Below are 27,781 nucleotides of genomic sequence, written 5' to 3'. Positions count from 1 at the left end.
TTCCACATGTTTCCCCAACACCTCCTTTTATTTCACCGTTTTACCTTCAAAATCCACAACAACCAGCTCTTAGAATCACTTGATGGACCAACTACTTTGTCACCTTCTCCATCAATTCCAGATGAGACCATTCTCAATGAAAAAGACAAAAAAAAAAAAAAAAAAAAAAAAAACAACAAAATACAAAATAATTCACACCCATCTGCAGAAGACAGGGGAAGGCTTTCAGTGCTCTTTGCTTCCATGTTGAGTTTTACGTTCGAGAAAGACCACGGTTGTCCAAATCCTTGACCTGTTGGGTTCAACAGAATTTGATAAATTACTGTATTTAACCATGACCACAAACATCACACATCCAACTGCAATTCTCTCATCCATAAATCATAGTGCATGCATGTGCATGTAAAACTGACCTTGTATATCCTGACCAACCAATGCTCTGTGGTGTAGGCCTCTTCAAGAACATCAAGCTCAAAGTCTTTGTTACCAATCTCAGCATTGCGCACTCGGTCATATCCAGGGGGGCGTTCTATGATGTGGGGGAAAAACAATTAAATATCTGGGCTTTTTAAATGCCAGACATTACCACCAAGAAGTTCAGTCCACTTACTGGCCTCAGTGTAGACCTGACCAAAACGATAGTAGCACATCTTGTACATCAGGCAGTTGAGCAGCACAGGTGAGCCTTCTCGGTCTACACGGAATTCCCCTGTTGCTGTGTAGTAGTCATGCTCTTTGATGTGCTTCCCAGTGTCTGTGCTTCCACCAATGCGCACCATCCAGAGAAATTTATTGATGTCTAAAAAAGACAATAGTTTGAAATGGACCAAGAGAATATCACCACAATATCTGGTAGGCTTTAACAATGTTATTAAATAGTTTATCAATATTCCAAGTGTATCTTTTTTTTTTTCCCGGGGCACATTATTGTTATGGATATGATTTAATGCCAAATTAAGTAAACTGGAATAAATAAAATAATTTGTACCCGAGAATGGTGCAGTGTTAGTATACTTTTAGTATCCTGTGCTATTGTATACCCCTCTACTGGAAGAAATAATGTATCTACTGAAAATGTGCAGACTTATTTTGATACAGCCCCTGGAGTTCTAAGTAGAAAGTTTTCAGTCTTGTTTGAGCCGATAGATAATGCAAGTTGTGAGCAGCTCGGTAGAAAATGTTTGCTTAGAAGCGACAAATAAACTTCTGATTGGCTACATTCGTGCTAACTAACAAATCAGACGGTGTATTGGGCGGGACAATGCTCTCGACCATAGAGTAGCAAATGCAGGGAGTGAGAGACGCTTTACAGACGAAGTAGCGCATTTCATTCTTTATCCATTTCAATATCGGCTACCCAAGTCTGAAGTAGTAATGGGCAAGATCCAGTCCGAGAATGCAGGACGCAGTGTGGTGCCTTTTAGAATGGTTTGCACTAAAGGAAAGAAACCCAATACTTTACATACTACGATTCTTTCTTTCTTTTTAAAAAACAATATATATTTAGCAGTTTGGCTTTCCTAAGGGTCTATTCTACGACGGAGTATTAGGGCCACACATGAAGAAAAAAATATTTTTGCCCTGACGATTTTGAACTCGATATTTCAACTTTATTCTCGAAATGTCATGTCGACTTTAATCTCGACGTGTCGACATTAAACTCAACATTTTGAGAATAAAGTTTGGAGAGAGAACGACCGCTCGGGACAATTGAAAGGGAGGACGAATGAAACATTCAAGTTTTCTTCGAGTGCAACAGTGATTAGACATAGACATAGGTTCATACATCATGTGGACAAAACATATTAACCTCCATTGCTCAGCCAAATACTTTCCTGTTAAGTCCTAATCACGAAGTTACAGTTGATAAATGCGATGGTCAAAAGTAAATGCCATTAGCGGTTTATTAGCCTATTTTTAAAGAGTGTTTTTCATCTAAAGGTTCAACTTCATGCTTATGCACTAGACTAGGCATACTAAGTGCTCTCCCCAATCCTAGACTTTCACATTGCTTGTTTGTTTCTAATGGATGCAAAACAGCCTATTGCTGAATGTCTATGGAGGGACGAATGAAGCAGTCCTCCCGACCAGGCAACCCCATAGTAGCCTACATGCACACGCACACATAGTGCATAAATAAAATAGGCTACATGCACATATATTCCCTCACGGGATCAAAAGAGTAGGCCTATACATATCTGTGTTTATAGCCTCCTATTTGTATTGCAGGTGAGACATGGAAAAGCAGTTTTAGAAAAAATAGTTTTGCATGGAGTGACTGCCTGTGGGTCATGAAGGACAGTTATTTGGATGTGCGGTGGCCTTACCCACGTAAAACAGTGAAATAACATTTTGTATAGAAACATTATGGATACATTCTAGCTATATTAATGGCATAGTGCATGCATTTCAATAACAGCAATGAATATAAATATTTAGGCATTATTTTGGACAGTAACCTGACTTTCAAGCAACATGTTAAAAAGGTGAGTAGGATCACAAACTTTACACTTATAATCCCACTCTGTCTATGGAGGGACGTGTAGCCTATTTTTGGCCCCCACACACACCAGAGACTTTAAAGTCAACATGTCGAGTTTAATCTCGCCATGGCAAAAATATTTTTTTTCTTTTTATGTGGCCCTAATACTCCGTCGTACTATTCTGTTCTAAAATGGTTCTATTATAATTTATACATTGTGATATACATTGCACCCTCTTCAGATAATGATATACATCACAATATGGATTTTAGGCCATATCGCCCATCCCTAGTCTGAAGTATCACCTCAATGCAAAGCAACCTGGAGGTAGGCTACGAGTTCGAGCACATCCCTTCATGATAATAAATAATGCTAGCCGCTAGCCTTGTCAACGTTAACTTTGCAATTGTATTGTTTAGGCTACATATGACCGACTAACTGACACTCCCTTACTAAATCGACTGCATTACCTCGGTGTAGGGGTACTGCACACGTCAACATTGAGGGGAAACTTCAGTCATTTGCATTTACCATGCTAAAAACATGTCGCGAGAATCCTGAAACATTACCTCATCAGTAGATATAGCTCTTTGGTGTTTGCCTGTTGTTAGTCCTTCATCTCCACAACAAAAGCATTTTCATTGTGTACAAGGGGGACAAGCCATGAAAAGTAGGCCATTTACAAAGGCAAAGTAAAAATAATATATAAAAATAAATTGATAAAATAATAAATTTATCACGATTCTAGGTGGAAACTGATTGCTTAAAGTCTATACTGTTGGTTTGGCTTTTCATTGATTCACTAATCTGCCAGATTTTGAATTGAAATGTACGTTCATAGCAAAAATGGATGCATGCGATTAATTTAGATTAATTAATCACAGAGCATGTTATTAATAAAAATAAATAAATAAATTTAAAAAAATGTAATCGCTTGACAGCCCTAGTTTAAATTGATTATTATAGCACCACCTTTAGGTAATAAAGATTTTTACCACTAACTTGTTTAATTTATATTTAGTTACTTTTTTTACTTGTATCTGGTAATTTACCTTTATTTGTGGAACACATTAAATGGCCTCTGCGTATGAAATGTGATATATAAAATATTCATTATGAATATCCACCAGCACATTTACATACATACAACATGCATATCAACATAAAGTATGACACATTTTCTCTGAGAATACAAGAGTGGCCATATTTACCATCTGATGAGTAACCAGTTAGTCCACCAAAGATGACCAAAACATAACTAACATCAAGCTCCCGCATGATCTCATAGGCCTTTTCCTCAGTAGAAGCCATGGCCTACAAAATGAGAAGCAAACCTGTAATGTGTCCAATTACGCATCCATCCATTGACAGAAGTATACAGTTAAGCCCATAATTACTCATATCAATCCAAATCTTTTGATTGGCTGATATTTGTAATATCTCTCTGTCTGACACAACATTTTGTCTTTTCACACATGCTTTTGTCATATGCAAGCAGAGGAAATCTATTAGAAAATCACTTATAAATCACAATGTGGGTATAACTGGGCATAATACAATGTCATCTATTACCTGGCCTACTCTGGAGATGTGAGTATTATTCCAAGTATTATTGTCAACGAGGATGGTTCGATTAGCCATTGCAGTTATTTGATAACCATAATCCCACCATGACATTACTTTTGCATCCTGAAGAACAAAGAAATGGACAGAAATTAAAATCAACAGAATATAATCATTTGTAAACAAAAACAAACTAAATCGACACAATTATTCCAATGTCAAATAAAAGCCCAACCTCTGGGGTGTTGTGTCGAAGCCAGTAATAGGCCTCCCTGAAATCATCAAAGATGATGCGACTGCCATCTCCTCCACGAGCAGAGAGGACAATAGAGGGAGAGGAATAAGCCTCACTGGTCACCCAAGTAGAATGGAATGTATATGTGATCAAGAAGAAAGCCATGACCAAGATCATTCCACTAGCAACCTGTATTAAAAACATCCTTCAAGTTATTACTTAAGTTCATGTCCCCCCAGTTTTGTTTCATAATGGCAATTCCAACATTGATATACTGGTTCACCAAACAGTTCCTTGAAGCGTAATTCCGGAGCGATTTCACCCCAGGGTCTATTTGACCAAGACAACGAGTCGAACACACCCTCAAGAGCTAGACCACGTTGACCGAAGGAGTACAGAGTTTGACCGGCTTCAGTGCCTCCAGTTTGGCAGCCTGCCCCAAGCACTTCCACTATTAGCCTTTTGGCTGGAGGCACTGAAGCTGGTCAAAGTCTGTACTCCTTTAGTCAACGCAATATAGCTCTCGAGTAGTGCTGGGCGGTATGACTAAAAATGTATATCACGGTATTTTTCAAAATTCTTACGGTTTCACGGTATGACGGTATTTTTTTTCCATGCATAATCAGATGTTCACAGCAGGTTGAGAGAGGAATTGCTGCAGTACATTGACTAAGGATGGTCTATTTTACTGTCATGAATAACTCCACACTAGTGGTAATGCAGTTTTGCATGGCCCCAGAAAATGATGCTGTTTACAAAGAGCCACTCATGATTCTGCATCAGAATGCAAAGACAATTGCAGTCAAAATACAGAACTTTTACTGTGCAAATGTCACAAACATCTTGTATAAAACCAATACAAAAAGTAGTGCAACTTGCAATAATTATACTTTTTTGAAAATGATACAATTTAAAATAAAACCTCTCTGCTTACTCTGTCAAATAGGCCTATCAGAAACATGCCTTATTGTTATTGTGTGGTTTGCATGACGTTAGTGGTAGGCTAACGTTAACTTAATGCGGATGTCTTGTTAGCCGGCCATGAGCTTCGGTTCGGTTCGCTAGGCAAAACATTAACAAAAAAGTTCGTTTTGGTGCACTGATGACAGTCAGGATCATTTCTAACTAGCCAGCTAGTATAGCTCAGTTCATGTCTATAACATGCTTTACTTGCTACCTGGATAATTTCAGCGAATATTCTTAAGGTGAGATGAATGATAAGATCATTAAACTTCACTGTGTGCGGTGGGTTGCTAACTAACGACATCACCTACTAGCCAACTAGTTACAAATGTTGAACAATCTCAAAAGAATTTTCGTGACGGTAAATCCCTTTCAATGCAGTATCCCTTAACGTTTTTCCTTAACTAAAGAAACAATTTAAGGTATTCTGTGCAACACCCTTAAATAAACCCCTTACCCAAGGAGAAATTAAGCCTTAAGGGTCATACTTCAGGGGAAAAACTTAAAACACCTTGTGTTTACCCTCACTATGCCCAGCTATGCCTCGCAGTCGCACCATGCGTGCGTGTGGGGGAAAAAAAGTCCCGTCTGAAACACTGTCGCACGGCGCAGCGTTCCAAACGTTGTGTAACCAAATACACCGGTATATTTAAAAATTCATATCATAACGAAAATATACACCGGTATAGGGTGTGAACCGGTATACCGCCCAGCACTACTCTCGAGGGTGTGTTTGAGTCGTTGTCATGGTGAAATAGACTCTGGGTTGAAATCACTCTGGAATTACGCTTTAATTATATCCTTAAATGTGAAAAATGTACCAAACCTCATTCTTAATAGGATATGTGGAATCTTGTTGCTTCTTTGATTTTTTGTCGGGTCGGCTCACATCCAAGTTTTTCATATAGGTTGTGAGCACCTGAGACACACCAATCCCTGAAAGAATGCACATAACTGGGGCCAGGACCAACATCAGTCGAACCTGTAAACATCAGACACCTATTACATAAACTGTGAAAATGCTGTGCAAGTCCTCCAAATCCTAGATACTCTTACATTTCATATTTTAATAATAAAAATATTAAATTTTACACGTACATTTCCCAGCAAATACCTAATTTAGCAAATGTGAGGTGACGGAACAGAAGTTGTATATACTAAAATACAATCCAAAAGGTAGTTTCACCATCAGGGTAAGGTATGCGGTATGCATAGGTATGCGGTATGCATACTTCCATGCTATGGGTGTGCTATGGATCTGAAACAAATGTAGTTTTTCTTTATCAATCAAAGCCCATAGAGGGGAACATTTTGAAATAAGAGCTGATCTGTTTCTCCTAACCCCTAATTCCTAAAAGGAACAATATTTATAGATTGAGAAGGAAAAGAGTTGTATTGAGATCTTAAACTGAACTTGGACTGAGACGAGTCCGATACAATGTCATCTACGATAGGCCTAGTGAAACTTCCCTTCACCAAGTTCAGTCCGAAATAATTATTCACCAGAAAAATAGTTTGAACGTAAACCCGACGTACAGGAATGCCACTTGCGCCAAATTTATAGGAGTCATTGCAGATGAAAAGACGTCTTAAAATTGCGAACAATGCATACAATGCATACAAGGCCTTCGCGAACGACAGAGGTACAGATATCGCCGAAAAGGAGTGAGTCATTAACCGCAGTTACATGCAGGGAGTAACCCGGTTTTCAACAGCAATATTAGTTTTGCGCGCAAGTTGTGTAAACTCATTCTGATGGCATCAATCAATTTAATCCGGTATTTGGCGCAAATCCGAATATCACTGCTACATTTAAAGCCCGAATATTCCCTGCATGTATAACTGTGGTCATTGTGTACGGTGAATTGAATGGACACATTTAGATTGAGCATGGCAAGTCATTGCAATAGCTATTAATAATAGGCCTACCATTTCGTTACTGCATTAACCATAGTGATGTTCTTATTGAAAATTTAAAAATACTAAAATTAAAAAGTAAATTGCATTGTGGGACTGTCAAATGATTATTGTAATCATTGCAAAATTCACATAAAAATCCCCCAGGCTACTTGGAACATCTCTTTAAATTCTGCTTAAATACATTTCTATGGAAGGTGCTAGCATGGCGAGCTGGTTTAGCCAAGGCCTAAAGATCATGAAGGATAGTGTAGAATTCTGGGGTATTCTTACTGTATTCTGATGTGTTCATATGTTACTTCTGTGTGTAGTATACAACAGGGAGAGGTCCATATTATTGTACATAACTGTGCCTTAGGCCTGTGTACCAGCAGGAAGGTCATACAGGCCGATGTTTAGGAACATCCGAGGAACATCAGTGATAACATGGGCCGAGGGAGACAGCAGGTCTGCCTATTCGGGCTAGTATCTCCATCTGGCCAGGGCCGGGTTGTGTACACTGGTTGGCACCTGCCACATTGGCATGATTGACGTTTGTATGTTTTAGTATAACAGGCTTTGTCTTAGGTTTTGACTCGGAGACGGATCGAGGAAGCGACCCGAGGAGCATCTTCTGTCGGGAGGCTCAGCAGCCGCTTCTAATAACAACCACAACTTTTGGACTCTGCACAGTTTTACTGTTTGAGACTTAGCCTGTGTTCTGTTATTCATTGTTGTACCATCTACAATAAATCATCATCTAATCGCCGATCCTGATCCCGCCGTCAAGCTTTATTGACCATCTTCAATACAGACATTAGAACTAAAACACAACGCAACAACCAGAGAATCCAACAATAGTATTTAAGACATTGAGCCATGAAATGTACAGGTTGAAGCCCTTAAAAGACATGCACTGTTAATTTACTCACTGTTATTTTTATTTAATTCATCTTGAGATGTTTTAAGTTTAAATTTCAGCTCAGTGAAGCACTTAAAGCACCAACACTTCATTAAGTTACTTTTCTTGTAGAATTGTAAATCATAAAGTCATAGGACAACCTATATAGGACAGTAATTAAGGAAAAAAAGTGAACCTGCTGCGGTGTTAAATGCGATGTGGTTGAAAATTTGGGTGCACCTAACTTTTGTGCTGGTGCACCTAAGAAAAAAAGTTAGGCGCACCAGTGCAAAAAGTTAGTCTGGAGCCCTGGGGCTATTTCAATGTGAGACACTGACCCGGAGCGTGAAACTACCTATAACTAAAGTGTACCAAAATATTTCATGAAGAAATTACCATAACAGCAGAGAAGTACATGCTTGTAACTCCATACATAATGATGAAAATTCTGGCATCTGACAAGTTGTTGAAGCAGTAATATAGACCCACTGTTGATAGAAAAATGTACATGATAAAAGGTACAGTGCATACAGGGGTGTGTTGTCTACACACACAGACAGTCTCTGTCATTATTCTAAATTATCCTAAAATGTTATTTCCTAAATTCAGGTACTGACTGCTCTGCAGTTAAAACGAACAGAAGTGGCAAATAAGGCCCAATGGTGACAATGGCTACAATGCTGCCCCAAATATGACTGCCTTGTTAATGAAGCCAGCGATTGATCAGTGCTCGTGTCAGATTGGCAACTCAAGAAACACCACAACATAGACTACACAATCTGCTTAACCTAAAATGGCTGTATTTTTTTGCTTCTGCCATTTTGTTTAGGATCATTGTTTATTCATCTGGTGCATTTTCAAGCCTAATTCCATATGCATGGGCTGAAAAGTTACAGTTAGCAGTGACAAGCTTAGCCTAACCAATGCTAACCAAACACATGTTAATTACTCAATGCTAACCAAACACATGTTAATTACTGTAAAAGGGGGGTCACCAGAGCACACAAAAGTTGCTTGTCTTTTATTTGTGAACGGTGCAGCCTTAACAAGTCATGTGCTGCACTGTTCACACCGTTCAATGAAAAATAAGCAACTTCGACATCTGTGTGCTCCAGGGATCCCCTCCTTTCACTGCATGAATTCAAAGATTAGAGGAAATGGAGTGATGACCATCACACTTGCAGAAAGCATCTTAATGGATTCTTTCCTAACTTTTTAATTGTATGCAGGAACATGTTCCTCTTTCAGGTCTCTATTTACCTGGAAACATGAAGACAAGCAGCTGTAGGTCAAAGTAGTAAGAGGACCATGTTGTTGGCTGGTGCTCTGAGACAGAGGCAATGATTGGGATGTTGTTCTTGGCATATGATGGGTCCAAAAGGGAATAGAAACGCCCAGTCCATGGAGAGATTTTACCTATGGATAAACTTAAGGGTAAATAGACTAGTCGAATGCATTAATGGAACAGTTAATAATGTTGCCCCAAAAAAGTTTTTTTAATTCAGTCTCTTCAGAAGCTGAACGAATCATCTAGCTACAGTGCATTCAGAAAAAAATCAGACAGACAGTTTTAAGTAAAAAAATCCATCCATCAATGTAGACACAGTATTCCACAATGACATTGATTTTTGTGTGATGTCTCTTAACTCATGACATATGTGACATTGCATTTTGTAATAAACCTGCACATTTAAAAGTAGTATTTTACTACTAAGGCATATGTGTGCAGTAATCATGACTTTTTATCAGCATCCTTTAATATGCCATTTGTCTCAGGTGGATAAATTGCACATTGCAAAAAATGTTTTACATCTGAGATGACAAAGGCTTGATAATTGATATGAGGTGGAATGACCCAAATAACCCATGTCAGCCATTAACATTAATAAGAACATTTACAAAGTAAATGGTCAAATGAGAACATCCTTACCAGTCAACATGAGCACAGCACCAACAGACAGTAGAACAATGCCAACCAATGATATGACACTCTTGAACAGAATCTCAAACTGCTGGGCATTCAGCTTGCTCCTCAGGTAATCAACAAAAGCATGAATCTGGCATAAGCCAAATACACCGAAAGCTGCCATATGCTCTGATGACTGCACTGGCTGTAATGGAATTTTTGAAGAGAAAATAAAAACAATTACTCAAACAGTGTGGAATGCAAAATATCTCAATAGGTGGTAAGCCTGACATTGGGCTCTATCTTGGCGTAACTCAATGCAAAGTGTATTGTTAGCCCGACGCAAAGCGTATTCCTATCTTAGGGTACATTATCGTGTTTGTTCCAAATAGCAGCGGGAAGCATCTTTTTTGCAATAGACAAAGTGACCAACGTTATGTGTGGATACAAAATGTTGCGGAAGAGAAAATTGGCGTTGGCGGTAGCAATTGCTTTTGGTATGTTATGGTAAAGTTGTGAAGTCATGTCAAACAATTCCCTATGCTCAGACACTAAAACAACGAGGTCTCACGACCGCTGTTTTGTCACCTTCTCCATTTTTTTAGTTGTTGTCATGGGAAACCACAGGTCTCGGTAATACTCTTGTGATTGGTCAGCTGTAAAAAAACAGCGTGACGTATGGCGTTTCTCTGCTAGAAGTTGAATATTTCTCAACTTTAAAAACAGCTCTGAGCTGCAGAATAAGCAGCAACTCTTCTGCAGGATAAATGTCCTTAGGTTTTTTTTATTCAGTCATTCAAACATTATTAGTGTAAGTGTTGCTTTTTCAGGCTATGTTTTCGATGTTAACCCTTAGTCAGCCAATAGTTAAAGTAATTAACTATATTAACTATATTGTCAATAGTGAAAGTAATTAACTAATTAAAGTTGACTAAAAAGAGGAATATAAAATCATCTTTTGGAAATTGATCTTAATACCTTAAGTAAAAGAAATGAGGAAATATCCAACCTTTAAGTACACCAATTTTCTTTGTGAATGAATAATCATCATCATAAATCATATCATAAATAAATAAATGTTCTTCCTTAAAATACAGGGGTCATAAGTATTGGTACCCCTATGTTAAATTCCAATAGAGGCAGGCAGATTTTTAATTTTTAAGGCCAGTTATTTCATGGATCCAGGATACTATGCGTCCTGATAAAGTTCCCTTGGCCTTTGGAATTAAAATAGCCCCACATCACATACCCTTCACCATACCTAGAGATTGGCATGGTTTTATTTCAGTTAGCCTATTAGCTAGTTCGTTGTGTACGTGTTTACACTACCACCCAGCCACCTGCCGTACATACTACATTGAATTTCACACACTTTTGTGTCACCGTATGCACAGATTTCCCCCCATAAACGCTCGTCTATCAAGCATCAAACCAGCTAATAGGCTAACTGAAATAACACCATGCCAATCTCTAGGTATGGTGAAGGGTATGTGATGTGGGGCTATTTTAATTCCATAGATACATACTATCAGTATATATTTATGTTTAATGTGATGTGTAGGGCTGATTGAGTGCACATTGGTTGTGTGTTAGGCTATGAATAATAGTTGCGTATAGTGCGTACGGATATGTGGATGCAATTCATTATGTTTTCTATCTTATTAGATAAAATAAATGTTCAAAAAATAAACAAGTCGAAAAAAATCTTTCTGGGATCATAGAAGAGATAAGTGTTTTGCTATGTTCATTAATGATTTTAGTGACCACTACACAAATGACAGACATTACCTGAGCTAGCGGGATAATTAGCAAGAAGCTCTCCTCAGATATAAAAGTTTGCCAAGGTTGCGTAGCATATTTCTAAATGACGTTTAACCCAATAGTAGGCCTAAATTACCTAAATCCCACAGCCTAGGTAGGTTAGCAACGCAAAGTTGAGAGATGCAAGTGAGCAATTCAACTTGATATTAGCCTATTATTATGTGTTACATCACTTAAACTAGCAGCCATGTTTCTCTGTTTATGGCATGACAGCTGCGCATACATGTGTGTGAGGAGAGAAGACGCACAGCCACAGGCTACGGGAGGCTCTAGGGCCTAACACGCATGTTACTTCAAAAGAACACATTCATTCTTAAAAGTATCGATTATACCAAAAATGAAAAAATAAATCAGACTACAGGACGACATGTGGGGAAATTGTGTGTTTGCCACAGGGGCAACCAGAAGTAATGAAGTGGTTGCCAATTGTCAAAAATTGGTTGCCTGGGGCAACTGGGCAACCGTTACTGTCGAGTCCTGCAAGTTGGCACGCATTGTGTTATCGCTGGATTTTAGAAAATATATCATCCAATTACATTCCGACCTCTAGTCAAGTGCTCTAGCAGGCTTTAAACATATGTAGAAGTTTTGTGGTCTTAAAGATTGTCCGTAATGTTACAAGAAGTCATCTAAAAGGGACGAGTATGATCCATAGTGGTACACAAGCCCAAAATTGTTAATTACAACAGAATAGAATAGTTAGTATATAAAAATGTCATATTAGTGACATTGACTGCCTCAAAAAAGGCCATTTTGAAAGGTCAGCTTGAACTAAATATTCACTTGCCATCTGTCTGGCATTCCTACCTTTTGGATATTTTAAATTTTGGTTACAGCCAAATTTCATAAAACTACATCTCGAACAATCAGTAACTGGTCAGCTGCTGAAGCTTTCATACTTAGGCCCTGTTTACATGACAATGCTCACGGGTGAAAACTTTTTGAGAGTGGAAATCTTAAAAACGTTCCGTCACATTCCCGTCTAAAGGGTAAAAACGCAAAAGTCTGCTCCGAGCTGCTCACAGTGGCTTTCGTCGTGTACGTGTTTACACTGCCACCTAGCCACCCGTCTTGCATACTACATTGAATTTCACACACTTTTGTGTCACCGTATGCACACCGATTTCCCCCCATAAACGCTCGTCTAAACGCGGAATAAGATCGCAATGCCACTTTTGTGTTTTCTCTTCAGATCGATATCGTCTAAACACAGCCTTAGTGAAACAGTTGTTTTTGTACCTATCTAAGCCACGTGTATGATGTAAAATTTTATTTCATTGTGTTTTTTTTGTTTGTTTTTAAAGCATTGCTGTTGCGTGTTTGCATTGTTGAAACATGAATAAAACCATTAACAAAAATAAATAAATTACTACTACTGAAGGATTGAGAGTGCAGGGGTATCGTGCCTGATGCACGATATATCTGCGGCCGATATATTATTGGCCAATAAGTGAAAAAATTAAAATATTATCATCGTTCCGATAACAGAATTCCGGCCCATAATTTGCGCCGATATTTTTTTTAAAGCCCAAATTTCTCAACTAGGCGTATGTAAGGCCCACCTGGCTACACTGACCTACTTGAGCTTGGTTGGCTATACTTTCTCAAAATTATGTCAGCAGTGTGGATGTATTTGACCAATAACAAGATCTGTGTATCTGCGTTGAATCTGTGCAGGCCAAAATCCTCGTGAATGATCCTCTGTTTAACCTAAGCAAAGCGGCGCTCAGCCTATCTAGAGCCCTCTTGTGCTGGTTTGTTTGCACTTCTGCGCTAGTCAGGGAAACAAATAAACAAACTCTTCAGTGGGACGAGTAGATAAGTAGACTAAGTTGTATTTTAGTTTTATATTTACATTTCGTTCGATTGGGTTTTGTATTATTACCGAGAAATATGCTAACCATTCCTGCTTCAGTTCCAGACAGGTCGTCATCATTATAAGTAATTAAAACCTTTGGGGCTAACCTCTTTTATTTCTGCTGCAACAGGTTGTGCGCAACAGAGTAGACGGACACAAGCCGAGGCCGATACAGGCCGAGAGTTGCAGCTTTAGTCAGTTACCCGCAGTTGAAACTAAACACAAGTTTCCCCTTACGAACTCTGATTTGGTCACTATAGCTTTTTCCCAGCTTAGCCGTTTATCTGCGTTGAACGTTTACTCCACGTGAAAACGATTTATACACTGTCACTGGCCACTCACTCGCAATTCAATGACGTCAGGTTCACTTAAAGGAGCCACACATAGGCCTAGGCTACAGCTATTTTGTTGACTGCTGTACTATTAGGAGTTCTGTCCATCATTAGTGGTAGATAAAATTACTCCAATTAAATTATGCTTATTAAATGCTGCCCCAAATTCACTTTTCACAAGTTATTTTTCCAAGAGTAATATTATCAGTCATCTTATCGGTATCGGCCACAACAAACTAATAAATATCGGTTATCGTTTCATATAGGTGCATCTTCAGTCTAAATGTGTCTGAATGTTGGGCATGGCATTAAGAAAACAATGAATAAACCATGTACCTGCATCAACTAATCAAGTGATGTCCCTTTGATCTTTATATTTCTAGTCAGTCTTGTTTTTCACATTTACTTGTCAGATCAAGAGTAAAACAATATATCCACCAGTAAACCTACCTGAAATCCCACAAAGGAGATCTGCATGGATAGGATGGTACCAAGACAATAGACAGTGCAATAGGACACATAAATGCGATGGGAAAAGCGTCCTGTGAGCATCAGCACCAGCACATGAAGGGGTATGAGATTAATCAGAAAAACATATCCACCCCAGGATGAGACCTAAAATTGAAAAAGGTGAAAATAGTTATTTTACAATTAAATGAGGTCAACAGGGGCTGAAAACAGAATGATTTTAATTTTGGTTCATTCTAAGCAAAAACATTATTTTTCTGTTCCTGTTCCAGGGCCTCTCCTCTAAATGGTAACTGGTTAGAATGTTATAGAAGAACGGTTAATAACATTCCTTTAAAAATGACATTGTCTTTATAAATTGATTTATGGCCGGCAATACTAAAGGTTTTTTTGCCCAACAGCTTTAAAAGCTTAAATCAAAGCACATTCCTGATAGCTGTTGAAAACTGCATGAAACTGACAGAGATTTTTTATGGTTTTGTTTTAATAATAATAATAATAATAATAATAATAATAATAATAATAATAATAATAATAATAATAATCAACAACAACAACAACAACTAAAAAATGTAATTTCGGGAAATTACCAGTGCATGAAAATGCAAAACATATGGTGTGAAATATATTGTTAAAACAAATGATGTGCTAATTGGCAACCAACATGAGGTGGTTTAATATAGTTGGAATGACTGAACAGTTAAATAGGTGGATAGTTTAAAAGGTTAAATTATTTGCTAGGTAGATATGGTTTAATATAGTTGGAATGACCGAACTAGGTAGATGAGGTTTAATATAGTTGGAATGATTGAACAGTTAAATAGGTGGATAGTTAAAATGGTTAAATTATTTAATAGGGAATTATTGTAGCGAGGACTTTTATCTTGAAACAGTTGTGGACAGAGGAAACAGTTGAACAGAATGTGTAGTCTTAATAGAATGAGACTGTATGCTTAAAGCCTGTGAAACTGACAGTTGATCTAGGTGGCCTGGCCACCTGGCAGAAGATTCTAATTGCTGTGATGTCATAAAAGCAGAAGAAGAAGAAGAAGAATTTCATGCACTGTAACTAGAAATGCAATTCCAAGGAATTACCAGTGCATGAAAATGCTAAAGTTGTGATGTAAAATATCATGTATAGTTAAAACAGATAATACAATGATGGTTACTACGGTGATGCTAGGATAGACATGGTGGTTGCATAGCTTCATAAAAATTGATAGTTTAAAAGTTGTTGATAGACAGTAGATTGTTTAAAAGTTGTTGATAGATAGCTAGTTTAATAGATAGTTTAAAAGTAGACCGTTTAAAAGTTGAAGGTAAATAGTTTAAAAGTTGTTGACAGACTGGAAGTTTAATGAATGTTGATATGCAAATAGTTTAATGGCTGTGTATAGGTAGATATTTGACGATAACTGAAAGTTGGAATGGCTCTAATGTTTGCTAGCAGTTATGCTAAGATTTTTAACTATGCTAACCATGTTACTTAGCTAATGTTTTATAGCAGTGCTAGCAATGCTAACATGTTAACCATGCTTCTTAGTTAACTTAGCTAACATTTTCTAGCAGATTTGCTAAACATGCTAACTATGCTAAGAATGCTAACATGGCGACTTAGCTAACCTAGCTTAACATAGTTAACATAACTACTAAAAATGATAACTAGCATGCTAACATGCTAACTATGCCAACCATGTGACTTAGTTAACTTAGCTAATCATTTTTAACAGTTATGCTAACTAGCATGCTAACCATGTTACTTAGCTAACTTAGCTAATCATTGTTAACAGTTTTGCTAAAAATGCTAGCAATGCTAACATGCTAACCATACTAACTAACTACAGTGGGTAGGAGTCATAGTTGATGACAAGTAACAGTTACAATGGCTGAACAGTTAAAAAGTTCAGTAGTTTAAAGGGTTAAATTGTTTAACAGTGAAATATTGTAGTGAGGACTTTTATTTTGAAACAGTTTTTGGCAGAGGAAGTAGTTGAACAGGGTGTGTAGTCTTAATAGAGCCAGTTTGTATGCTTAAAGCCTGAGAAACTGACAGTTGATCCAGGTGGCCTGGCCAGAGCTGGGCCTGGCCACCTGGCTGAAGATTCTAATTGCTGTGATGTCATAAAGGGCAATGTTAAGTCAATGGGGAAATTTGATAGTTTTTAATTAATAGTTTAAAAAGTATAAAATTTACAAAGATGAAAAATACATAGCACTCTTGTCCTAAGTAAGACCTACGTAACATAGTTTGAATTAAGTTTCTACGTTAAACGGTTGAAGCTGCATTAAACGCGTTAGAAGAAGAAGCCTAGGAAGAACAGTACAGTGCATTTTCATGCACTGTAACTAGAAAAGCATTTCCTGAAGGAAATACAGTGCATTAAAATGCAAAAATATGATGTAAAATATCATACAGAGTAAAAACAAACTATATTGGTTGCTAGGTAGATGAGGTTTAACCCTTACAAGCCCGACTGTTCTAATTTCGTTAAAATTTTAACGATGACCAATCATTTAATATCTCAGCTGTCCAATGACTGATTTTATTTCTGAAATCTTCCCTGTAATGCTGACAACATAAGCTTCAATTTGATATGATTGGTTAAGGGATTTATGGCGCGAAATGTTTTGGATACTTGAAGATCTGTCGTGAAAAAAAAACTTTTCACTTCAGTCGTATATATTGATATGGACAGCCAGATGCCACCTGCACTTTGTTGGAGTTTACCTGGACTGGAAACCACACAGCTGGATAAACTGAGGTAATATGTTTTTACATTGGTTGTAGTTATGGTTAATCTTAATTTGTGCATCGTCATGTAACTTTTAGCTAGCTGCATTACTCTGAACTGCTTGCAGTACTCTCGTTTGCTTTTGATGTCAGTTATTTTCATTTGACAATTTCATTTAAAAACCTGTTAGTATATAACCTGTAAGTTTGTTTTCTAGTACCAATTTGCTTGTTAGGTAAGCATTATTGGCAAGTCAGTATAACGTTAGCACATCAAAGCTGGATAAATCAATGGGCGCTGCGTTTGTTTGCATCGGTTCTCTACATGAAATAAGTTGAGTGATATTTGTTCTCCTCTCAATATGTAGTTGTAGAAAACAAGATGTGAAATCACATATTCTGTCAGAAATGTAGTGCTAATTACTACATTGCCTGTCCTCGAGTTGTTACCTCGCTAGGCAGTTTGTAGTGAACTGATTTAGCTTGCTAACTTATAAATGACAAACATCAGACATGCTCGTCTCAACATTTTCTAAAATGACATGACTTGATAGCTTTTCTAGTCCTCTCAATATGTAGTTATAGAAAACATGATGTGAAATCACATATTATGTCAGAAATGTCATTATTGCATTTTCAGCAGTTAGTTACTAGGTGAAATGTAATCTGTCTTTATCTTGATGCCAGCCAGGCAATCAGATTTAGGGCAGCTAAACCCATGTGTAATAAAATGACTTTTCATGCTTCTGAATATTTTTGAGTTACTCAGAATGCTTCAATAGTTTCAAGGCTACCTCTTCTGGTGTATGTATGTGCACACACACATACATCGTAGTTTTGATTTTATTTTGTAAATTAATAAATGTATTACATTTGTATGATTTTACTTGTTTCAGATGGAGGATGAAAAGACCTACACAGACCTCGTTGCAGGCCTGAAGAGGTAGCTGACTGCTGATGAGCTTGCGCTCACAATGTTGAAGACCATGTGAGGATGGAGGAAGAAGGTATAGATTTAGGTGGCGTGCATAGGGTGGTGTAGACTGCCACTAAAACACTGAAATAGACTTGTTATGTTGTTTTGTATATGTTGTTGTCCCAGGCATATGTGGTTTTATCAACCGACGGGTGGGAGGTTGTGCTTAGTAGGCCGTAGTATGCAAACACACAGTGCAGGGGCATGGGACGAAGAGACCCCAGAAGACACTCACAGTTTTCTAGGATTGATCATTGACATGGGGCTTCACTTCCTTCCCTAATATCCATTGCTACTGGGGAACCAAGTCTCTGAAGGGATCAGGGAGCGTTGACCAAATGATAAATACATATTGTGTTCACTTTTTCTCCATTGACATTGCCGTTGTCAGTAGTTTCTTATTATTTCAAGTTTGGCAATGCAGAATCTGGTGTTGAACACTGAACAGCTGCTCCAACTTCTAATCTGTCGTCTTTTCATCAAGTACATATTCCTGTACAGCAAGAGCCAAAGAAAAATGGTTGGCCTTATATCCTTGTAGAATGGAGAGACACAGAGAGAGTTGGCCTAGTTAAGCAGAAAGCAGTTGATACAGGTGCAATCAGTTTAACTGGCCCTTTGATGGGTCCTAATAGTGAGCAGCTGGAAGTTGATACAGGTGCAAATCAAGTTAATTACAGTGCATGAAAATGCACTTATCCGAAGTCTTCTTCTTATTATTATTATTATAGTGCATGAAACTGTACTGTTCTTCCTAGGCTTCTTCTTCTTCTTCTTCTAACGCAATTAATGCAGCTTCAACCGTTTAACGTAGAAACTTCATTCAAACTATGTTACGTAGGTCTTACTTAGGACATCTGGGCTTTGTATTTTTCATCTTTGTAACTTTTATACTTTTTAAACTATTTATTAAAAACTACTCAAAATTTCCCCATAGACTTAACATTAGGCTGATGACATCACAATGGACTAATTAACTTGATTTGCACCTGTATTAACTTCCAGCTGCTCATCTAGGCCCCATCAAAGAATCAGTTCAACTGATTGCACCTGTATCAACTGCTTTCTTTTGAACTAGGCCAACTCTCTCTGTGTCTCTCCATTCTGCAAGGATATAAGTCACATTTCCTCCAACTTTCTATCCATTCATCCTCTTCAAACCATTCACTCATCCACCCATTAAACTATCCATCAACATCCATTAAACAATCTGCCTATCAACATCCATTCAACTTTCTGTCTATCAACATCCATTACACCATCTACATTTTTTAAACTATATACTCCGTCTCAGGCTTTAAGAATACAATATGGCTCTATTAAGACTGCCGTTAAGCAATTAGAATCCTAGGCCAGGTGGCCAGGCTATATTAAACCTCATCTACCTAGTTCAGTCATTCCAACTATATTAAACTTTGTCTACCTAGCAAATAATTTAACCTTTTAAACTATCCACCTATTTAACTGTTCAGTCATTCCAACTATATTAAACCTCATCTACCTAGTTCAGTCATTCCAACTATATTAAACCTCATCATGTTGGTTGCCAATTAGCACATCTTCTGTTTTAACAAGATATTTCACACCATATGTTTTGCATTTTCATGCACTGGTAATTCCCTGGAATTGCGTTTTCTAGTTCTTATTAACTTAACATAAGGCTGATGACATCACAATGGACTAATTAACTTGATTTGCACCTGTATCAACTTCCAGCTGCTCATCTAGGCTAGGGCTTTGACTTTTGCCCAAAAAATCATATTCGAAGTTTGTTTGTTTATTAATATTAAAATTTGAATATATTCGAATAAGTATTATTTTTTTAACCATTAAATGTCTTCCGTAAGACCGATATTGGTATCAAACATAAGTTCTATTAGTTCTGTCCACCAGAGGGCAGTGTATCAGTCAATGTCAATAGACTACGTGCACGAAAGGCTGAGTAAATGCGTGTGTCAAAATTGTTATTATTGAGCATAGGGCTGGGCGATCCAACGATAGCGATATGTATAGCACATGTAATTGATATCAATAAAAAATACGTTCGATAGAACATTCATAATTAAAAGCAACACACACCTCCTGCCTTATGTTGTCCATAAATAAAATAGGCTAAATATATCTTGCACTGTAGTGTGTCAAACTCTACCAGAGTAGGCGGTAGAAGTAGGCCTAACGTTACCTCAACACAGACTCTCCTTGCCCCGTGCACTCTCTCTCTCTCCCTCTCAACAGGCGCATCCCTCCTCAGCATGCACATGTAATCCAAACATTAATCGTGCAAGATGACTGGCTAAATTGCTATTAAATCCGGTTAGCATCATTAGCACGCTGCACAAATTTGTTCAAAACTACTGCATTCAAATTGACTGCTAAATTCTAATCATCTCAATCCCAATGCAAATGGAAAGTATTTTCCAAGACTCAAACGGGCCTGTCCCAAGGAGAAAAAGTATTCAATTGGAACTTAAACACACGTGGGGAAACTGAACAGTCTAACCATAGACTATGATAAACTAGCAAATTAAGCTAACGTTACTTTGTTTACAATATTTCCAGGCTTCAACCAGTGCTGCTTTTCATTCAGACTTATCTGCACATTTATTTATTTGAGTGTTTTTAATGATTGTGTTGCCATTTCTTTTCCCTGTTTGTTTTGATTGATAACTAAGGTGATTAAAATCAGAGGAAGGTTAAGTTTAAAATAAAAATGTCTATGTGGGAGCTGCTCACTAACCGCGAACCAGCCAGGATGCTAACCTACAGGAGCCCAGATGGCCAATAATAGCCTTGCTAATGAGCTCGCAATTTCACTTCAGAAGGCGTGAAAAAAACCTCGGAATCTGAATTGAAAACAACGTTTAGGCTACAACCAAATACATTTACAAAAAAATATTTCCATAGGCTACAGGTTAGAATATTAAGAGATCCCTAAAATTCGTTCGAATATCTTTAATTTTTAAAATAATCGAATTATATTCGAATAATGAAGTCAAAGCCCTAATCTAGGCCCCATCAAAGAATCAGTTCAACTGATTGCATCTGTATCAACTGCTTTCTTTTGAACTAGGCCAACTCTCTCTGTGTCTCCATTCTACAAGGATATAAGGCACATTTCATCCAACTTTCTATCCATTCATCCTCTTCAAACCATTCACTCATCCACCCATTAAACTATCCATTAAACAATCTGCCTATCAACATCCATTCAACTTTCTGTCTATCAACATCCATTACACTATCTACATTTTTTAAACTATATACTCGGTCTCAGGCTTAAAGCATACAATATGGCTCTATTAAGACTGCCGTTAAGCAATTAGAATCCTAGGCCAGATGGCCAGGCTATATTAAACCTCATCTACCTAGTTCAGTCATTCCAACTATTAAACCTCATCTACCTAGCAAATAATTTAACCTTTTACACTATCCACCTATTTAACTGTTCAGTCATTCCAACTATATTAAACCTCATCTACCTAGCAAATAATTTAACCTTTTAAGCTATCCACCTATCTGTTCAGTCATTCCAACTATATTAAACCTCATCTACCTAGTTCAGTCATTTCAACTATATTAAACTTCATCCTGTTGGTTGCCAATTAGCACATCATCTGTTTTAACAAGATATTTCACACCATATGTTTTGCATTTTCATGCACTGGTAATTCCCTGGAATTGCGTTTTCTAGTTATTCTTCCCACCAAATTTCTGCATCTAATTCAGCTTTAACCGTTTAACGTAGAAACTTCGTAGGTCTTGAAAAGGACACGTGGGGAATGTATTTTTCACTTTTGTAAACGTTATACTTTGAGATATTAATAAAAAACAAGCTTATTTTTCCCCATAGCCTTAACATGGGCTGATGACATCACAATGGGCAAATTAACTTGATTTGCACCTGTATCAACTTCCAGCTGCTCACTACTAGGACCCATCAAAGGGCCAGTTAAACTGATTGCACCTGTATCAACTGCTTTCTGCTTAACTAGGCCAACTCTCTCTGTGTCTCTCCATTCTACAAGGATATAAGGCACATTCCATCCAACTTTCTATCCATTCATCCCCTTCAAACCATTCACTCATCCACCCATTAAACAATCTGCCTATCAACATCCATTCAACTTTCTGTCTATCAACATCCATTACACTATCTAAATTCAACTTTGAAACTATATACTCTGTCTCAGGCTTTAAGCATACAATCTGGCTCTCTTAAGACTACAGATTCGGTTCCTATTTCCTCTGCCCACAACTGTTTCAAAATAAATGTCCTCACTACAATAATTCACTATTAAATAATTTAACTATTTAAACTACTCAACTATTTAACTGTTTAGACATTTCAACTGTCAGTTGTTATCAACTATGACTCCTGCCAACTGTTTCCGAATAAAAGTTTGTTTTGCATTTTATGTTAATATACAGTATGTTTATATTTTCATGCACTGGTAATTTCCTCGAAATTACATTTTCTAGTTAGTCCATTGTGATGTCATAGTGCTAATGCAAAGTCTATGGGGAAAGTTTACAAAAGTGAAAAATACAACTGAGAGTTTAGGTCCGTCAATTGGTTGATCAATTCATAGGAGCAATCAACAAATAAGACACTTATTTACAACTACACAACTTACCATGTAAAAGTAAGCAAGTGCACACATTGAAGACCAGTAAATAGATCCAGTTTTCACTGCTTTGATCCACATATAGTATGTCAACAACATACAGAATATAGCAATACCTACAAAAAGAACAAATACAACCTCATTATAACCAGCTACATCTAAAACGTAGTTTTTCTTAACTGATAATATGAAGAAATCTGTTTACCTTCATTATCATATGAGCCAGCAACAGATCGAGAGATGTATCCAGGCACCACTGCAATCATAGCAGCAGCAAGAAGTCCAGCTCCCGCATCCTAATACCATTGATACCAAAAATGAGACGTGTAACATATTACCCTGGCACTTTTAAGAGAAACAAATCACTTAATTGCTTAGAACACATGCAGTAATAAAGATGACACTATGACAAATCAAACCTTGAGCTCCTTTGTAAGGTGGTATGTAACAAGGGCTGTGAAGGATGAAAAGAGAGGTGCCAGAAAGACACAGACGTTGCGAATGTCAATGGTGACATGGAAGAAATGTAGCACATGGTAAAGTGCCGCAGAGGTGATCATCAAGCCTAGGAAAATTAAACAAGAGTTAGATTCACTCAGGCATGAGCATGTTTGAAAAGAACAATTACACATATTAACACTACAATTTCTACAACACTACAATTGACCTTACTCTGGACAAGTCAAGCTTCATTAGCATATTCTTAGGGGTGTCACAATTCTCCAAGTGCTTGATTCGATTTAATTTTAGATTTTAAGATCACAATTCGATTCTAAATCTTGTTTTTTCACTAGATGTACCTCAGAGTGGTACAAAATATAACCGCTGCCCAGTCCTGCACGTTCTCTCCGCAAAAATAAATCACGCTTGTCAATTTGTCTCCTACTCCATCCCCCTAGTCTTGCAACTTGTGTGTGTGTAAATGAGTGTGTGCTTGCTTCTGTGTATGTGTGCTTCTCTGTGTGTATGTGTTCACTTGTGACTGTCGTGTGTGTGTGTGTGTGTGTATATGCCTGTGCGTGCCTGTGTATGTATGTGTGTGGCATGTGTGTGTGCGCGCACCTGTGTGTGTGCATGCGTGCCTGTGTGTGCACAAAATAAAACATTAAAGGTTGTATCAGCGATGGCGGGGTAACGTCACTTCTGTTGACGTTCAAACAAAACAAACAAAGCTTGCTACTCCCTCCCCATCCCCCTTCGTGCAATTGGAACTCTCCTGAACGTGCATCTCATCGGTTATTGGTTGGAACACTTTATTTTGCCATTAAGTGGTTGGCAACACTTGTTGTTAGCAATTGTTTTTGTGTGCAGATCTCAGAGCCTAGGTTGCCTGCAGAGACGCGTTTTTTTGTCAGCCTGCTTATGGGGTGGGCAGCTAGCGGATCCTTAGGAAAGATTAGATGAATGTGAATTTATGTTTGGGCCTTTTTATCGCTGATACAACCTTTAACAATTGTTGAAGGATTGTTGTTGACTCAAAAGTGCTTGTCTCAAGGAGAGTATGAACCTTTATTTTAACTAACTACATAGAAAACATTATCAATTGCATCCACAGTAGCCTTTTAACGGTGTAAAAACTCCAAGGGTTCCTCACTCAATTAGACCTAGACACTACCAAGACAATCTTAGAGTGACAGTAACTCAACTTAAACCTACACACCTACAATGTATCCACCTGGCTTTATATCAAGGGCTTTTATTCTGAAATTATGAACTTGGCTTAAAGGTGTCCTTAGCGATGTTTGGTAACGTCACTTCTGTTGACGTTCAAACAAAACAGAGAGCTAGCTCGCTAGTCCCTCCCCCTGCCTCCCGTGCAATTGAAACTCTCCTAAACGCGCATCTCGTCTGTGATTGGCTGGAACAGTTTATGTTTTTATGGTCCACGCTGGACCAAGTTGGTTTTGCTGCCGTTTTTGGAGCCAGGGCTGTCCAGAGACTGCGTTTTTTTACAATGTCGGGCACAAACAGCTAGCGGATGGTGAGGTGATGTTTGCTGTATGTGACAAAAAAATGTTTTAGCTTAGAAAACACGTAATATTGCCTAGAGCACCTTTAAGTTAGTTCCTACCATGAGCTACTACACAGAACAGGCATGAACATTTACATTTATTAATTTAGCTAGTGATGCACCGATGTGAAAATTGTGGCCGATACCGATAACCGATATTAATTTTGCTGTTATGGCCGATACCGATATTTACCGATGTCGATATATCTGTATAGAAAACACATTCTTATGATAATCAAATAAAGAGCTATTTTCAAAAATGCATTTTTTAAATAACGTTTCAATAGCCTACCTTAGAACACCAGAGGATTACAATATAATAGAATATATCTGTATTATTTTATATCCTGATATAAAAAGAGAGAATACTGAATGTCTGATATTTATGACAGCACTTTATGCAGATTAGCCTATAGGTATGGCACACTATAGGCCTACTATTTATATTACAACACAGCTGTGTGGTTGAAGCCTGGAAATATTGTAAACAAAGTAGCATAGTAGCATAGTTGGCTAGCTTATCATAGTCTACTGATTGGACTGTTCAGTTTCCCCATGTGTGTTTAAGTTTCAAGGTAATACTTGTTCTCCTTGGTACAGGCACTTTTGGGAAACATTGGTATTGAGATGATCAGTCAACTTGAAACCAAGAGTTTTAAACAAATATGTGCAGCATGCTAGTGTTGCTAAGCAGATTTAATAGTAATTTAGCTAGTCGTCTTCTATGAGTCCTTGCTTTCATGATTGTAATGTTTTATTTGGATTGCGTTGGCCAAGTCGCGCGTGTCCATTGAGTGAGCGAGAGAGAGCGGGGCAGAGAGAGGGGTGTTGTAAAATGGTGTTGCGGCTCCTTTAAGAGAGCTCCGTGTGTGTGTGTGTGTGTGTGTGTGTGTGTGGGAAGCTGGGAAGGAGGGAGATAGAGTGAGGAAGTGTATGTATGCTACTGGAGCAGAGAGTGTGGAAGTTCAAGTTGGCAAAGCACGACAAAGCACATGAACACTCACGGTGGAAAAACAACGTAATCACAGGGCGGTCCCTGATATTCCGAGGTGGCATGTACGGACCATAGAACCGAGGTTGTGACACCCCTACATATACACAAGTTTGTGTACAACACATTTATTATTATTTTATTATATTTTTTATATTATTTATAATATTGGGTTAAATCAGACCTGGGTAGATGGTGCCCCCTATAATTCTTCCAAGAGGATACCAGGCACGGTCATCAAACCAGTTGTGGAATTTATAGAATCCCTCTTCAGTCAAAAATCGAGTTGTACGGTAGTTAAAATATCTGAGGATGTGATACACACAATGGTTTTGATTGCACAGTGTTGACACATTCCACATTTTGATTTAGTCCAATCAAAGCAAAACTTACGGGTCAAATTCATGGATAACACTCTCAAATCTCAGCACAGAGAAAAGTCTGGTGGAGAACGCTGTAAGGAAAAAGAACATGTTCACAAGTTCTACTCATGAGCAATTCTATGTGACATTACTTCTCAAACCAGTGCTCGTAACAAGCACACTCACAGAGGATTGCTGCCATAGAAAGGATGAGCAGCTTTAGGAGTGTGTCCTGTTTCTCATAGGACAGCCGCAGGAAGCCCAACTTCGTCATTTTTACAGGGCTGGAATGACAAATTCGGAATTCCTAGGTGGAGAGGTGAAGACATTCACGGAGGGAAAGTATCTTATTTAGTAAAAAAAAAAAAAAAAAAAAAAAAAAAAAAGAAGCTATTTTATGACATTCAATCTCCATTCCTTGCATGGAAACTGCGGAAGTTGGTCTTGACTTGAACTTTGCAAAAGTGCAGACGTTACAAAACCAGACACAGCTTCATAAACTCCTCTTAGCCATTAAATGTACAATGTCTGAACAAATGTACAGGCATATCACATGCCAAAAATGTATAACTTTTCGGCAAACTGTTAGGCAGCTAGTCGCCTAACGTTACCTGAAATTACACAACTAACTAGAGCTGTTTTTGGAACAAGGAAGTGTCAGAGCTAGTTTAGCATAAGGACATTACCTAGTGTAGGATTGATATGATTAAGTGTGAAGTTCCCCTAACTCTATATTAATGCACATTTTAGCAAAGCTGTTATGTATATTTTCTTACAACACAATTAACTGCACAGTGGCAGTACTGGATATTCAAACGATAGGTATCAAGCTAACGCTGACATTAGCTGGCGTCGCGTTAAGAGGCATGCACACGTATGCTAAATATCTGAACAACCGTACAGTGATTTTCATATTTCTAACCTAGAATAACATTCACTATGAAACATCCTCATTTTAAAAATCACATGCATATTTACCAGATTTCTGCACGCCACTCATTTACTTCTGTGCTGGCGCAAACATGCACTTTTCCCAACCCAACGAGTACTGAAGTTCCAATTGTATGAACGTTCAAGGCCCGCCTTGACCATTGTAACGAGTAAGGTTATTGGCTAGATCATGTCATCTCAAGATCGGAGGCCTTCCCTTATTAGTTGGTTCTCCGCCAATCAATCCAGTCTGTCTGCACCGTCTGCACTGCGTTCCGGGCGCTCCAAGAATGACGTGTCCTTTTTGCAGGTACCTAGTATGGTGTTCCGCGAGGACCAAATCAAACGCCGCGTTGTCATCGTGAACAGCGGTGGCAGGGAATTTCTGAGAACCGCCACTCTCGGGAAACTTCCGGTTTCTGAACTGGTTGCAGTTCCTGTTCTGGTTCCACGTGAGGACGCTCACGAATAAGTCCAGAATGAATGGCTCTCCAAAAACGGGCTCTGGCGATGGCCTTTGAGATATGTAAGCATAGTCAACTGAAACTAAAACTATATTTAAATTGTTTAAAAAATGAACCCGACCAGGCTGTAACTCCATGTATTTTAAGTAAATGCACAAATATCTGTGTTTATACAATAATTTATGGAGGTGAGACATGGAAAAGCAGTTTTAGAAAGACGAAAATATATTTGGGCCCACCAGGTAGGGGGTCAAGTTTTCCCATG

At 38.0% G+C, this 27,781-nt stretch overlaps 1 protein-coding gene across 1 annotated transcript; it reads right to left on the bottom strand.

Moving 5' to 3' along the window:
* Nucleotides 1-9: 9 nt before the first annotated feature.
* stt3a (STT3 oligosaccharyltransferase complex catalytic subunit A) lies at nucleotides 10-27,275 on the bottom strand. Its single transcript, XM_048237421.1, has 18 exons — nucleotides 27,101-27,275; nucleotides 26,309-26,429; nucleotides 26,154-26,214; nucleotides 25,945-26,066; nucleotides 23,178-23,323; nucleotides 22,964-23,054; nucleotides 22,768-22,874; nucleotides 14,409-14,573; nucleotides 9,972-10,152; nucleotides 9,302-9,457; nucleotides 8,438-8,529; nucleotides 6,071-6,226; nucleotides 4,282-4,470; nucleotides 4,056-4,172; nucleotides 3,695-3,797; nucleotides 611-799; nucleotides 414-529; nucleotides 10-292 (listed from the first exon to the last, which is right to left on the bottom strand). The coding sequence occupies exons 2-18, from the start codon at nucleotides 26,394-26,396 to the stop codon at nucleotides 254-256; spliced, it is 2,118 nt and encodes a 705-aa protein (XP_048093378.1). The 5' UTR covers nucleotides 26,397-26,429; nucleotides 27,101-27,275; the 3' UTR covers nucleotides 10-253.
* Nucleotides 27,276-27,781: the final 506 nt, after the last annotated feature.

This window comes from Alosa alosa, chromosome 2 (genome assembly GCF_017589495.1).
Source record: "Alosa alosa isolate M-15738 ecotype Scorff River chromosome 2, AALO_Geno_1.1, whole genome shotgun sequence".
In the NCBI taxonomy this organism is placed as follows: Eukaryota; Metazoa; Chordata; class Actinopteri; order Clupeiformes; family Clupeidae; genus Alosa; species Alosa alosa.
The sequence above is the reverse complement of the archived record's forward strand: the minus strand, read 5'-3'. Positions and strand labels throughout refer to the sequence as shown.